This window comes from Planococcus citri, chromosome 5, assembly GCF_950023065.1.
Source record: "Planococcus citri chromosome 5, ihPlaCitr1.1, whole genome shotgun sequence".
Classification (NCBI taxonomy): Eukaryota; Metazoa; Arthropoda; class Insecta; order Hemiptera; family Pseudococcidae; genus Planococcus; species Planococcus citri.
In genome coordinates, this window is record NC_088681.1 from 57758624 (window position 1) to 57775343 (window position 16720).

Here is a 16720-nt window from a genome sequence, read left to right on the forward strand (position 1 = left end):
ATTTTTGAAGAATATTTTTGAAAGAGTATCATGCAACCTATAAAATGTGTTGGAATTTTGGGAACAAACTCAAAAGTGGTTGTTAAAACTCTTTTCAACATTTTTGAAGCATTATTTACAAACAGCAAAATTGGGCCATGAATTTCGGGATTTTTGGTGTCATGCGACTTATTAAAACAGTTTTAAATCGAAAAAGAAAAAACTTCTATCAATAAAACTTTTTTCGTGCATTTCTGAAAAATATTGAGCTCTCAGTAATAGGCTATGAGACATTTTTTTTTTTTTTTTTTGGTGTTTGTAATTACTTGATTATTACACCCGTTGTGTGAGATTTTATATCGAGTTGGTAAGGTCACGTTTTTTAATTAGGTCTAAGAATTTTTTAATTTCAAAAGGGTCGTCTGGTATGAATAGGGATCTATCATCTATTTGTAGGGATAGTCTGTGCTGCATGATGTAAGAGGGACAGTGACATAGTAAGTGTTGGACAGATAGAAGTTCTGACAGGCAAAACTGGCATATGGGTTTTGAGGCCTTTTCATAGAGGTGATTGTGGGTGATTTTTGTGTGGCCAATTTTCAATCTGGTTATAATGATTTCTTCAAGTCTATTTAGTTGAGATAGGTTTTTCCAAGGCTGAGTAGTTTTTTTCTGGTGGAAGAGCTTGTTTGATGTTTGGAAGGACCAAAATGTTTGCCATTTTTCAAGTTTTCTTTGGGTGAAGATAGATTTAAGGTCGTCAGCTGTGATAAATGTGAGAGGAGAAAGAGTAGTGGCAGAATTTGCATTTCTGTCTACAATTTCATTTCCTGTGATTCCAATATGGCTGGGTTCATACATAAACTGGATGGAATAATTTGAATTTTGTAAATTAAATAGAGTTTTATGAATATTTTGAATTAGGGGGTGGTCAGAAAATAGATTTTGGATAGCAGTTAGTGAGCTGAGGGAATCACTCTGAATTAAGAAAGACTCATTTTCTGATTCATAAGTGAATCTTCTTAAGGGTTTGAATGGAAATTTTCAATTTTTCTCTCAAAATTTTAACCCAATTCAATGCATTGTAAACACTTTTTTTCAAATCTCAAAAATAATGTCCCAAAGTTTGGCTCAAAATTCTGCAGAGATGATCAAAAACATTTTCGTTAAAATATTTGAATTTTTCTCAAAATGTTACTTATCTCATTTGGATGCGTCGGATAACACTTTCTCCAAAAATCTCTCGAATGGCGCTAATTTCGGCTCAAAATTATTCAGAGATGCTCAAATATCATTTTCGTTGCAATATTTGAATTTTTCTCAAAACTTAAACTCATTGGGATAAGTTGCATGACCCTTTTTTCAAAAATCATGACACAATTTTGAGCTCAAAATTCTGTAGAAGTAGATCAAAAAAAAATGTCATCACAATATTTGGAATTCTCAATAAAAGCCAATCCATTTCAAAAATTTGCATCACACCTTTTCAAAAATCTCAAAAATTATACGTTAATTTTTAGCTCAAAATTCTTTAGAAATGCTCTAAAATACATTTTCGTCGAAACTTTCCATTTTCCCGAAATTTTTAACCCATTTTACAGGTTACCCAAAAATCGCAACACTAATGGCCTGATTCAAGGCTCAAAGTTCTTCTGAAATTCTCAAAAAAAATTTACATTGCTATATTTGAAATTTTGGCAAAATTTCAACCCATTTTGATCGGTCGAAATTATTGTCTCCTTTGGATATTATGTATGTAGGTAATTCTACAATAGTTCATTTTTTATTGAAACAGAAGCGTGAATGCGAATCCTAAAATTCCAACTAAATTCTTTCAAAAATTCATTCGTCAAATTACTCTCCACTGAGAGAAACCATCACAAAAACCGAATCAACTTACCCTCATCTTCTCGGTCTTAGCTTTGCCCAAATCGTACGAAGACATATTACGTATGGTGATATCATCGGAAACCGTCACTAGCACCTCGTTAATATCGGAATTAAAATCCGACTGTATTCTAACGCCGTATCTGCCCCCTTGCGAGATCACCCCACAAGGGAACTTCGCCTTGTACACGAGAGTCGTAGCATTATCCAAAACCAACGGTGTCGAACTGATTATAGTGAACGAATTATCCAACGGGTAGTACTCGAGTAGTTGCACATAATAAGGGTCCTCTTGCGGTGTCAAATCTTGTACGTGAATCTCCAAATCTCCCGTTAAAGCGGTGTAATTGACTGGTACACGAATTTCGATAGCGTGGCACATTGTACAGACTGAAAATATTAAGTCGATGGTTAGCCAACAAGTATACAGTATACAATATAGCTTAGGATTTTGAAAATTACACCCTTTTAAATGAATTGCTACGTCCGTCACATAGCCAGAAAGTCGTATCGCGCTTCGATCGGTGTAAAATTTAATGAAAAAATTGCGTGAGTAATGGCGAAATTTTTACAGGGTTATTAACCGCTGCGTGCTCCGCAAAATGCTATACTCTCTAGAGGACGAATTACCTCGTGTTTTTTATAATTGTCCGTCTGGTAACTTTTTCGTTAGTCCGACGTGAAATTTATAGCTGAATTTTAGTTTCGAAGAAATTTTCACGTTGTGTGTATGGAAATATTAAGTATACGGGTAACGAGTTTGGAAATAAAATTGGTGTTGTTTTTTGTACTATATGTATATTAATGAGGTGAAAAGTTCTCCGAATTTAAACTCGAGAAAATGTTTGTTTTGAAGGATTAATAGGTTGACTTGGTAATTTAATACGGTTTGAAATTTCTAACTAAGATCCTATTTTTCGGCGTGATTTATCATCGAAAATTTATGAATAATCATTTTATCGCATGAACGTTCCATTTTTCAAATTCAAAATAATGTACTCGAATAAGTTATTGAGTTCAGGAAAATATGAAAAAAAAAAAAGAAATACGAAATAATCTAATACCTACGTATTTACGAAATAATTATGAGAAAACTGACAAAAATGTTGCATGAGAGACGAAAAAAAAGCAGTAAAAATGGGTATGATCACTTCATCGAGGGGGAAAATATGATGTTTGAAAAAAATCTTCACTCAAACACACTTCTCAATTGCATCTGATTGAAAAATATTTTTTTACTCGTCTGTAGGTATGTATTTGTCATTAGGAGGATGGAGAACGTATTTTAGTTTGGTCCATTTTCCATAAATCAAAATTTGATAAAATGGGAACGAAAAACTGAAATTTGGTTTGTATCCTATTTTTCGAAAAATTTTACAAAAATGGTCGAAAACTATGGAAATTATATTTTATTTTAGCCACAAGTCGAGTTTCAGACGATTCCAACACTTGTAGCAGTCCAAACGAATTTTTCGACTATATTTTGGCAATTTTTTGAAATTTTAGGGCCCACCGAAGTCCTTTTGAATGCGTGTATTCTAAATCGCGGCCACATCCGCAAGAAATTGGAATTTTTGACTGAAAAAGAAAAATCTCTACATTTTAGCTGTCATAACCACATTTTTCAACGAGTTTTAAATGGACCATTTTTTGAACATTTTGGGTTTAAAAAATACTTTTTCGGATACGTGAACTGGAAATCACATTCAAACCTTAAAAAACTCGACTTTTTACTGGAAAAGTCCACTCTAAAATTTGCATCTGCCCAATCACATTACTCTACATTTTTGGGCAATTTTTTGAAAAATTTGGAATCAAAAATTCCATTTTGGATGTTTTGTCATTTAAAGTTACTCCCAAACCTCAAGAAACTCGACTTGTGACTAGAAAATAAGTTTCTTAGAGTTGTAGCTGCTCAATTACATTTTTCAACTTTTTTTCGGGAAATTTTTTGAAAAATATTTTAAACATACCTATTTCGAAATTTTTTTTAAATTTTGGGCCAACATATTAGTGCTTTTGGATGCGTGGACTCTAAATCGCTATCAGGTCCGCAGAAATTCGACTTTGTGATTGGAAAAGAAAAATCTCTACATTTTAGCTGCCAAGCCACATTTTTCAATGAGTTTTAATTGGACCATTTTTTGAAAATTTCGGGGTTAAAAAAACACTCACGCATTTAGCGTGGGAAGACCGACTTTTCTTTAAATAAAAATCCTTTACGAACGAATTGATTCACTTTTTTCGAAACATGTTTTGCACTGTAATTGATGTGTTTATTAATCGAATCGAATCATTTACGAACGATTGGCGATTAAATAAATTGATTGATTTCTTGGTAAATCATTCGCAAACAGATCAATTGGTGTATGTGAAACTATTGTATAGAAATTGATCTCTTTTTAAGCGAAGTGAATCGACTCGAAACGAATTATTCACAACCGATTGGTGATCGAACAAATTGGTTGATTTTCAAGTGAATCATTCGCGAACGAATTGATTCATATAAGTGACTCGTTTGTGAACGAATCTATTCATTTACTCAATTTTTGGTGAATCATTCACGAAGGAATTGAATAATTTTTGGTGAATCATTCGCGAACGAATTGATTCGTATAAGTGACTCGTTCGCAAACGAATCGATTCATTTACCTAATTTTTGGTCAATCATTCGCGAACGAATTGATTCATGTAAGTGGCTCATTCGTGAACAAATTGAATAATTTTTGGTGAGTCATTCGCAAACAAATTCAATTTTTTAGTGAATCGTTCGCGAACGAATTGAATAATATTTGGCGAATCATTCACGAAGGAATCGAATTATTTTTGGTGAATCATTCGCGAACGAATTGATTCGTATAAGTGACTCGTTCGCGAACAAATCGATTCATTTACTCAATTTTTGATGAATCATTTGCGAACGAATTCAATAATTATTGGTGAATCATTCGCGAACGAATTGATTCGTATAAGTGACTCGTTTGCGAACGAATCGATTCATTTACCTAATTTTTGGTGAATCATTCACGAACGAATTGATTCATGTAAGTGGCTCATTCGTGAACAAATTGAATAATTTTTGGTGAGTCATTCGCAAACAAATTAAAATTTTTTAGTGAATCGTTCGCGAACGAATTGAATCATTTTTGGTGAATCATTCGCGAACAAATTGATTCGTGTAAGTGACATAGGGTTACCAGATCTGATCAGATGAAATGATCCAGAGAATGTCAGGATCAGACCATATTAGATTAGATCATATTTATCCAGATTTGATAGATCTCATCAGATCCAATAAGGTCTTCTCTATTGGGTCTGATAGGACCTATTTCGATTAAAACTTCGACTTGATCTGATCAAAGTAGACCCAGGAAATGTTCAGATTTAATTAATTTATTTATTTTTCAATTTCATGCATATTTCAATAAGCTTTTTATACGTAACCTGCCATACCTCATTTGAAAGGTTGAGCGATACAAGTTGAATATTTTAATTATTGCTCAAAATATCACAAAAATTAGACTCTTCGGAAAGAATTTTATCCACTTAACTGAAGAGGAATTTCATGCTCTGCATTTTTGTTCCAGTTCAAATATTTTTCCCAAGACACTTAAACTTTAAAATTTTCAAAAATCGATTCAATTTAGGAAAAATACCCGAGGGTTCATTTTCAAAAAAAAAAAAAAAATGGAACAAAAAACCATACAGGGAACACGAAATTTCCAACGAGTAAATTGAAAAAATTCTGAAAATATCGAGCCAAGTTTATCAAAATGAATGAAAGTAGATAGGAATTCCAGTTGTTCAACATCAACTGCGTATTTACGGCAAACTGAGTATGCAATTTCATTAACAGCCATGCAATGTGAGAGTTCATCATCACGCTGACAGGCGATGGAATTAGATCCTATATTGCTTCAGAATAACGAAGCCAAAGCAACTCGGAATTATTTTGTCAGAAGATCGAAGTGAAATTGAGATAAAAATTTAATAAATTCGTAATTTCGAAAGGCACGATTTACCTAATTTTGGTTCAAATTGCTCACGAGAAAATTTTTGAACTCACATGCTCTAAAACATTCGTAAACAATAATTTTGAATTCTCAAGTTCATTTTTGGACTTTTGGCAAATTTTTGAAAAATTTGAAAAAAAATTTGATGTATTTCAAGGGTAATTTTTGAACTTTTTTATGAGAAATTAATTTTTTTCCACAAAGTGTACCGATTTGAATGATTACCTATTCTAAATTTAACTCCCAAACATCAACAATTACTAGTTTTTGTCCATTTTGGAGCCTACAACTATTTTTTAATTTGCATCAGAAATTTCAAAAAGTTCTGGAAGAGCCAAAAATCAACTTTAACACCTATAACTTTGTTCAGTGCCATAAGGAGTGGTTTTTTGAAGAATAAGTACATCGTCTGATGAACTTATACTCGACCACCAGATTCCACCAGATTCGTAAATAATCATAATTTGGCCATTTTTGGAACCCCTAATAAGTTTCTAAATTTCAAATTTGATTTTATCCATTTTCTGTGGAATTTACAAAAAGTCAAAAGTTCACTTTTGAACTCACAGAGTGCTGGAATTTTACAATAACCACCCAAGACAGTCGAGACGATACCCAATAAGACTCAACCAAAGTACAGGTCCTAAACTTCAATTTTGACCCTTCAACAGCAATTTTGAAATTTTTGGTGAAAAGTTGAAAACTCGCTGGAGGCTCCAAAAAGGTCAAATTGCGATTTTCTTAGAGTCGAATGATCCTGTAGACTCACCAGACGATATCTTGTTAAAAACCTCGCTCGTTACACACTTTTTTTGAAAATTTGATTTTTTCCCCACATTTTTTGGAATTTACAAATTGATAAAAAAAAACTAACTTCTGAACTCACACTCCAAGAATTTTATAATAACCACCGAAAACAATCAAGAGAGTGAGTAATAAGCACTGGCTCAGGTTGGAACTTAATTTTTAGTCCTTTCGGAGCGCTATGAGATTTCTGGAGAAATTTCAAAGCTCGCTGGAGACCTAAAAAGAGGTCAAAATGTGGAGGGGGTCAAAATACATACATTTTGATACCCCACTCGAATATTTTCAAAATTTTGAGTTTATCCCCTCCTCCCCTGGGACCCCATTTCATCTGGGGGCAAAAATATCATCAAAATTGAATTCAGGGGGTCAAAATACATACATTTCGATACTCCACTCGAATATATTCAAAATTTTGAGTTTAGCCCCTCCCCCCTGGGATCCCATTTCATCTGGGGGCAAAAATATCATCAAAATTGGATTCAGCGCCTTCAAAACCCCCTTTATTGACATAAATCATAATTTATGGCCAGCTGTAGCTGAACTGTCCCACTGTGAATCGTTTTGATATACCAAAGTTGTTTTTTTTTTTAATTTGTCAAAAAATCCACTCATTATACCTCGAAATTGTTAATGATCGATATGCCTCATTAAGCAAGCACCAGTCCTACTCTAATGATTTTATTGAATATTGATAAAAATATACCTAGGTCTACGATTTTGAAATTTTTTTGAAATTTTTTTCTCGAACTTGAAATATTTAAATAAAGTTTTTATTTTGTTCCTTTTTTTAACTTTAGTAAGTATTTAAAAATTGGACATCAAAAATTTTTGAAAAATTATACATCTTTTCGGGAAGAATTAGTGAAAGTGTTATCTCAAGCTTATAAATTTCAATTCGTAAATTTTCCCTCACTTTGCAAAGATGAGCCACTTGATTTTTAAGATTACTTACGCCAACTAGAGCCTACCTTACAACAGATATGCTGAATCAGCTCATTCAGATTACGTTAATTTTTTCTAAAAATATTTTTAAAAAAAGAAAAAGTAAACAACAGAAAACGCCGAAGCAGTAAAATACAAATAAATCCACAAATCATTAGAGATGTTTACTCTTCAATTACTATAATACTTAAGTACTTTCGTATTTCGTAAATGATTGAAAAAAAATCCACTCATTAAAAATATTTGAAAAAATTCTCGCTATTGATTTCCTTTTATAATACAAAGTAAACAGAGATATCCACCATCGCCGCCATTAAATTTATTCTTTGTAGACTTTACGGGTCATCAGACAATAAAATTAGAAGAGACGTTATTAATTACAATTTTATAGTGGTGTTTCAGAAAAAAATCTCGTTCAATATTTCAAAGAATGAAACGCGTTGGCGAGCTCGTAAATCTATACAATTTATTAATTAACAATAAAAAAAAATATTACCTACCCATATTTTTTACGACTCAAAACTCACGAAGATCATAAAAATTAGGTATACTTATACTCAGTTTATTATACATAGGTAGGTACATACCTAACCTACGTATTCAACTTTCATTCATGAAATTTCGAACGTTTTATGGAAAAGGAAAGTAAACTTTTCGAAAACTTTATTTTATAATGGCCATTGATTGAAAAATATGTATCTTCATATTTTCGAGCTGCCATTAAAACCTCGACCAGAAAAATAAAAACACACGAGCCAAATTAAAGGAGTAAAACGCGATGAAAATACGTTTAAGAAAAGCGGATTTGAAACAGATGAAAAAAAGTTTACATTTTCGTGAAAAAAAAACCTTCCCAAAAATTTTAATACCGTATTATTTGCTGGTAAAATGTTCTTTTTTTCAACTTACCAGTACCTTAAAAGATAAGCTTTCCTGGTGCTTGAAAAATGTTTGTTTTATGTTTAAAAACGCGAGCTCGCGTTGGTATAGAAAAAAAATGCCATGGAAATTAGCAGATGTTGAGTAAAAATACGTGCATATTTTTCTCGCTACGTAAAATTGTTCCATAAACAAGATACTTTACACAACTCGGCAATAATACTATTTTGCCAAAAAATTATGCTAGAGTTATAAAAGTATTACCTAAGTTGAAAATAAAATTAAATACCATCATTTTACTCGACTGAAACAATAGAAGATTAATTTTCGCTAATTAGAGCTTCCATTCAAACGTCGAGTTCGTTTTATTAAAATTTAGTTACTTAGTTTTTTCAAAAAGATTTTCAACGGGTAAAAAATCGAGTAAAAATAAGTACGTGATGACTTGGGGTTTCCTCTTGGAACACATTTTTTTTTGAAATCCCCCCCCTCCCTGCGCCAAATTGAACGAAGCTATAATATCGTCAGCAGAATATCCGATGTCATCATTCAGTATAATAAGAGCTAAATTATTGCAATCATTACATATCGCAGGTATACGAGTATATATCTTTTGATTGTAAAATTCCATATACAAGTTCCTGGTCTGTATATGTGAGAGCGCATACGGAAAGGGTCCTTATGACCAAAAAAAAAAAAAAAAAAGTTCTCTGAAATTGTCGTAGGAACCCTTTACAGAGTTCCTACAGCAATTTCAGAGAACTTTTTTTTTTTTTTTTTTTTGGTCGAATGGACCCTTTCCGTATGCGCCCTCACATATGACCTATGAACAAGCACAATATCTCGAGAAGGAAATAATGCGATGAAATTTTTACTCCCTCCCTTCGCCTTGCTCATCCTGCTCCAAATTAACCAGCTCTTCACTACGACTAGAATAAACATCTCGAAGGTATTTTACAAATGAATTTACGCGAGTAATTTCGTAAAACGCAAAGCTCGACAAATTTCAACTTTTTTCTCCCCTCGTACATAAATAACTCGCCAAATTCGCTCCTCTCGTCAGTGGCGTGCGGTGGGTTTTCATTTTAAGAAAAATTTAATAATATAAAAAAAAAAAGATTAAACGGTTAATTCCGGTGCTATCCGGAAATTCAATTCTGTTTGAAAAATATAACACGATGCGGCGCAGATTGCCGGAATTTTACTTGGAAAATTCAACATTACGTCGTAAATAGCGGTAATATAATTTGAGTTGACGTGCGTCCCCCTCTCTCTCTCTCACTCTCTTACTATGCTCCCTTGCAACATTGAGTGTAGTCCTCCTCTACCCTCTGGTTCCCTTCCTTGGCTGGTTTGGCGAAAGAAGCGGTACAGCTTGTCAGATAACTGACAAAGAGACGAATTTAAGTTACGTAATGAAAGAAATGTCGACTCTTTTCTCTATTGGGAGTGCGAAAAATAATTGTTCGGCGTTGTTTCTCGTTTATTCTCGCCGGTTTTTTATTTCAGTTTTAAAGGGGAGGGGTGAAAACGCGAAAAAGTGGGATTATTCTTTTATTCAATTAGCCTCGACTTTGGGCTACTTAACTGAGTGAAGGTGTTTTGATTTCGGCTGGTGGATGTTTCAGCCGGAAGTTGAGGAAGTTGGTTTTTGGTGTGATTTTTTTACGAGGCTTCATGAAGTGGAAATTACCCAATTGTTAGATGAAGGGCTCGTGTATGCGAGATTTTTTCAAGGGCATTTTAATGGAATTTTCTCCATTTTTAGGGAATATTTCACTCAAGTTTACTGTATTTGGATCATTATTCAAATTTCAGAAAAAAAGTTCGAAATTGAGAAAAATTCGTAGTTAAGCTATGAATTTGATGAAGTAGTCAAAAGTCAGGGCAAAAAAATTTTCACAATGCAGAAAATTGTTCCTAATGTCAAAAAAAATATTCGAAATCCAGACTATAGGAGTTCAAAGTTTGAAGAAATTATGAAAAATGTTGAATAAATGTTTGAAAAATAGTTCAAAGTCTCAAATATTCCAATCCAGATGTTACATATCCGGTTGAAATCTGGGCTGAACTTGTTACCACAGCTATGTATTTGCTAAATCGAGTTGGCAAATCATCGATCAATGGTTTGACTCCTTACAAGTTGTGATTTGGTATACCACCGCAAAAAAAGCATCTTCAAATTGTTAGTTCGAAGTGTTACATCAATGTTCCTATCCAGTCACGTCAAAACCGGGATAAAAAGGTACTTGAAGGTTACCTTATCGGATACCATGGAGAAGAGCAGTATTGAGTTTACATTCTAGCAAAATGTGGCATTGTTATTTCGAAAGATGTCACTTTCTACAAGAAACTTCGAGATTGCGGCCAACGAGTTACCATACCGATCAATTGAGATTTGTTAGATCCGATTGATACCAAAACTGATACCAAAATCTGCAATATGAAGGAAACTAAAAGCACTACGCCAATGCCGAAGAAAAGTGCACCTTCTATGTTGAAGTCATCACCTGTTACGCCAAAATCTTCAACCAAATCAACACCAAAAAGTTCACCGAAATCACCGAACAGTTCCTTGCTCGGGAATGACAAATTCGATGACGCTAACAATAATATCAACAACGATATAAATGACGACAGGCAAGACAATTCTGCACTCGGTTCAGACTTGACAAAATGGGGATTATTATGCGGCCAAAATTGTTTGAAATCTCTGATTTCCAATGATCTTGCTAATTGAGTTGAAATTGAGATTTTCCTGGCTGAAGAAGCTTCACCAAAATCGTATGCCGAAGCCAAAATCGTTTCAATTTGATAGACCCTATGCACATTGTGATCCGTTCCATAGCCTCTAATGACGCGCCGGATTTGCATTCTAGATCTCTGGGAAAGTCATCAGACATTGTTACGTCTGATATTCCCTATCAATCATCGATCAGCAGCAAACGAGCTGCTTTATGTCGCCAGAGACACACGCATCAACGCAGCCAGTGTGTTATCGAAAACTCTGGCAAATTTTACCCCCAAAGACATCAGCTGTCTAAAACGTGATTTGAAGACAGCTCCAACGTTCCAGCTATGCTAATTTCACCGGAGGTATGAGTATGTTTTACTCAACAACTGGCATACCTTTCAAAAATGCTAATGCAGGGATTTGTGGATCCAGCTAGCTGATCAAATTGCTTATCCGAGTTCATCGGCGCTTACAAAGCATCATCTTTAACATCGACCAAATTTGAGGAAACATAATCGACGTTCTTCATGTTTGTACGGAGCAGTTTCGCTGTCAATTTATTGCTTGATAATTCTCAAATTAGGGAAAGTGTTGAAAATGAAGTAAAAAATTTGCGTCAACATTGTAAGGTGCACCGGGGCAAGTCAGAATGATTTTTCGTAATTTCAACTTTGACCAGCTGTTACTCCCCTTCTAATGAACCAATATGGATCAAATTTATTATGTAGGTTCCCATAAGGGTTCTTAACCTATGGTAAAAATTTGAGCGCGATTGACACAGTAGTTTTCGCTCAGTGGAATAAAATATAAACTGTCCTGACTTACCCCAATTGGGGGAAGTCAGAACAGGCTAAACTTTGCAGAGGCATAGATCACAAACCGAGCGTCCTAGAAAAATTGCATAGTAGCAAAATTGTAGAGAATTTAATTCTCTTTGAGATCACTCTCATCAGATTTTCACTAGGACGCACGGTTCGTCCGCTATATGCGAAAAACTAAGAAATAGAAAGTCTGTATTTTAAACCAAATTCAAAATAAGTTCAAAACAACAACAAAATACAATTGAACCAAAGACATCTAAAATGAAACTGAATCGCGAAAGTTTTTATGCTGTGATGAAGTAGGGGTAGTACCCTCGAGTCACCTTTAGTGGCACTTCGCCAGATATAAACCTCTAGGCGCTAGAGCAAGTTTTCTAACTTACCCCAAATTCCAACTTCCCCCGGTGCACCTTAATCATTTATTTACTTTGTAATTACTTGTAATTCGTTGTATTATTGAGATACTACAAGGAATGTGTAAAAGTCAACAAAAATCCTCCAATGATTTTTAGATTTTTCTATTCGAATATCCGTAAATTTATTCGTTTATTATTACCGTTTTACGTTTTCCATTCGCATTATGGCGATTTTCTACCATTTTATTTTTCTTGTACATATTTGTATCCTGTAAATATGTTGTTTTATAAATACATTCGTTTATTCTCACCATGCATAGTTTGAATTTTATCACAAAGTTATAAAAACGTTCAAGATATGGCAAAAAAATGTTCAAAGCCGAGAAAAAGTTCAAAATATGGGGGAAAAATGCTCGAAATAATGTTAAAAAAAAATATTCCAAATTCAGGAAGTTCAAATGCTTGCATATTAGAAAATGAGTAATTTTCAAATCAAAACTAGAGAAACAAATAATGTTCAAAACTTATAAAAATTGTTCAAGAAGTGTAATCTAAAGAAAATTGTTCAAATTTAGAGATAAAATGTTCAAAATTTAGAAAAATTATTCAATGTTGAGAAAAATCTCAAAAAAAAGGTTAAAATCTAACAAAAAGTTTTCCAAATTCAGAAAAACTGGCCAAATTTTGAGGGGGAAGATAATACTTGATGCTCAAAATTAGAGAAACGAATATTTAATACTTGAAAAATTGTCCAATGAGTGTAATCTTGTCAAATTTCAGAAAAAAAAATGTAAAAAATTTGTAAAAATAGTTCTAAATTATAAAAAAGTTCAAAATATGGCTAAAAAAAAGTTCAAAGTTGAGAAAAGGCTCAAAACATGGAAAAATGAGGTCAAAATATAGAAAAAAGTGTACCAAATCCAGAAAAATTGTTCAAATTTCAGGGTAAAACTTTCAAATACTTACCTATATTTATTAAAAAATAAGTCAATGTCCAAATCAGAATCAGAGAAACAAATTTTCAAAACCTATAAAAATTGTCAAAGAAGTGTGCTTACCTAATAATGAATCGTACAGAAAATCATTCAAATTCAGGGGAAAATGTTCAAAATTTTGAAAAATTATTCAACGTTGAGAAAAAGTGCAAAACATGAAAAAAAAAGTTTAAAATTGGGAAAAAAACTTTTCCAAATTCAAAAAAATAGATCAAATTTGTTAGAGGAAGATAACAATCTTCAAAATTAGAAAAACAAAATATTCAAAACATGGAGAAATTGTCCAAGAAGTGTGATCTAAATGAAATTGTTCAAATTTTAGGGGAAAAAATGTAAGTACAAAAATTTAGAAAAATTATTCAAACTCAAGAAAACGTTCAAATATAGGAAAAATTGTTCAGAATCTAAAAAAAGTGCTCCAAATTCAAAAAAATTGATGTAGAAAAAATGTGTTCTAAATTAAGAAAAATTGTTCAAATTTCAGAGAAAAGTGTTCAAATATTGGAAAAGAATTTTCAAAAGTAAAGGAAAAATAAACAAAGCTGGGAAAAATCATGCGAAAAGTGTAATTTGAAGAAATACTTTAACAAATTTTGGAGAAAAATGTAAGTACAAAATTTAGAAAAATTGTTCAAAGTTGAGGAAAAGTTCGAAACAGAAGGAAAAATCTAGGAAATAATATTCCAAATTCAAAAAAATTGTTCAAATATTTCAAAAAAAAAGTTCAAAAATAAAGAAGCAAATGTTTAAAAGTCGGAAAAAATTTTCAAACTCTGCAAAAAGAGTTGAAAATGTACATAAATTTGCGGAAGTTGTTCAGGAGGGTAAAAGTGTCACATCAAAGAATTCCAAATGCACTAGATTCCTCAATTTCTTATAGACTCAGGTACCTCAAATTTGACATTGGTAGGTAACTTTTGTGAAACCAACTCACAAAATTATTCAAAAAATGGTAAAAAGTAACACCCTCAAAATAAAAGCAAATTTTTCAAAATGGTTTAAGCTGGTTTGGGTAAAAATACTAAAAAATTTGTGTTTTTTTCAATTAAAATAATTTGTTAACTATACACTTCAATGAGTTCAAATGAAATTACCAACATTTGCCAATCAGGATTTTAAGTGAGTCGAGAGGACAAAAAGACAAAATAATGAAAAAAATAATAGAAAAAAAGAGAGAAAAAAGAATAAAACCCAGAAAAGAACGACCGAATGGACCTACACAAAGATATACGATGGTAATTGAACATGAAACGGTCAGAATTCAAACCCCCCCTCCTCCAAACAAGGTGGAAGAAAAATAATAGAACTAAATGAATGATGGAAAAAACAAAGAAACATCCGACAGAAAAAGCAAAATGAAGAAGGAACAAAGACCAAATTCAATCCATTTAAGACGCCGAACAAATGAATACGAAGCGAGATAGTTCTGTGTATACAGGAGAAGATCGATGGGAATCCAGGGTTTTAATACTTAGGTAAGTACCAAGTACGTAATTCCTTCAATTAAAAATTACTATACAGATCCCGACGCAGATTCTAATGCTCAATCTGGCAACTCGGAAGAGCAAAATATCACACCGCAACACAAAACATTATTTTGATACTCGCACATTGACAATAATATAATTGAATATAAACCAAAGAATAAGAGAAAAAATACAAGTAAAAAGTAAAAGAGGAAGAAAAAACAGTAACGTTTCGTTTTCCATTCACGTATTAATGCAATTTATTCTCGTTAAGGGAATTTCACCAAAGAAAGCTGCACCATCTAAGATGAAAAAAAATACCCATAAAGTAAAGAAAAACCATAAAAAATAATTTTCAAAGAGCGAACAAAAAAAAAATTACAAGATGGAATTATTTCGAAACGTCGTTTAAAATCAAAAATGTAATTCTCTGTTCGCCTTTTTTTTTCATTTTTTTCTGCAGCAATCAAGGTAGTAGATGTAGTTGAAGGCGAAGTTGCAAAGTTGCATACTTAAATATGTATACAAAAGAACGATAAAAATAAAAAAGACATTGACCTTTGTTAAAACTTATCAAATTTAGTTTAATAACAAGAAAATATGGTTAAACAATATTGCGAACTTTCGACTTTCGAGTTAAAAAGAAGCCCGAGGCGATTCTTACGTTTTGACGAAATATTTCGCGACAAAATTAGTAGGTACCTTAATTCGCAAAAACTGCCACATATTGAGACGATAAAGAAGGCCGCCGAGAGGGAATTTTTACTCGTACCCGGAATCGTGCCTATTTTGAAATTTAATTACTCGTTTGCGAGACAATTTTCACCAAGTTTACCTGTAACGAGCACATGCCCTCGAACAAATGGTAAATTAAGAACCAGAGATCTTTCACGTTATGTTGTTTTGCATATTTATACACCTAGGTATGCCTCCCTCTCTGAGAGTTTTTGTTTTTCGCCTAAGCTCGCAAATATATTACGTGGCGTTTAAATTATGTAAATTTAGATGCGTTATAAAATTTCAATCTACGCTTACAAAATATCGCGTCGTCGAGAAGATTTTAATTTTTATAAACTTGCCAACCGTGTAATATTTTCATTCAAGTTGCACATTTGACTGGAATTTGCCAAACCGTGAAGGTATTTAATCTTTCGGATGGCGATGAGGATAAAAGAATCGTGATAACTGTAGGTGGAACCTCGACGAAGTTTTCAAATTAGATAATAATAAGTTTATAATACGAATATAATAAACTATCTCGAGGTGAATTGACGACTTTTTAACGCTATGAAATAATATATCGGCCATAAAGTACCATACAACAAAGGGAATTTCACCTATTTGAATTTTTTTCGAACTTGAAAAAAAAACTCATAAAAAATAATTGGTTGAAAATGTTGATAAAAGCTACGATTTCTTTCAATAAATCAATTATCTCATTATCGAAACTATTGAAGTTCTAAGATACCAATTTTATCATTCTAAGAAGAAGAAAAAAACAGATATTAGGTAGGTACCATGAGATGTTGTAAATTGATCATTAAAATAGCTTCGGAGCTCTACAAACTCTTGATTCCAATTGTCAATTGATACGAAATAAAGAAAATTTAGGTAGGTAGGTCTGCTTGAAAAAAAAATACACCAACTTCTTCTTTCCAAAATTTTTATATCTGTAGAAAGTAGAACTTTTAAATCTTGAGGCAAATAAATATCATAAAATATTCCAACTCATGAAAGATAAAATTAACATATGCTAGTACTTGTAGGTACAGGTCTCAATCTGCTTTCCTACCTTCCAATAGAAATTCTGTAAGTATTTTAAGCTGTGTGGTGAAATATCG

The 16720-nt window shown here is 32.6% G+C and overlaps 1 protein-coding gene across 1 annotated transcript in view; it reads right to left on the reverse strand.

The window, feature by feature from the left end:
• gogo (golden goal) overlaps positions 1–16720 on the reverse strand; it is a 235284-nt gene that overhangs the window by 24205 nt on the left and 194359 nt on the right. Inside the window, exon 5 of the mRNA XM_065365706.1 lies at positions 1880–2256. Coding sequence (XP_065221778.1) covers positions 1880–2256 — 377 coding nt within the window. The remainder of the gene's footprint in view (positions 1–1879; positions 2257–16720) is intronic.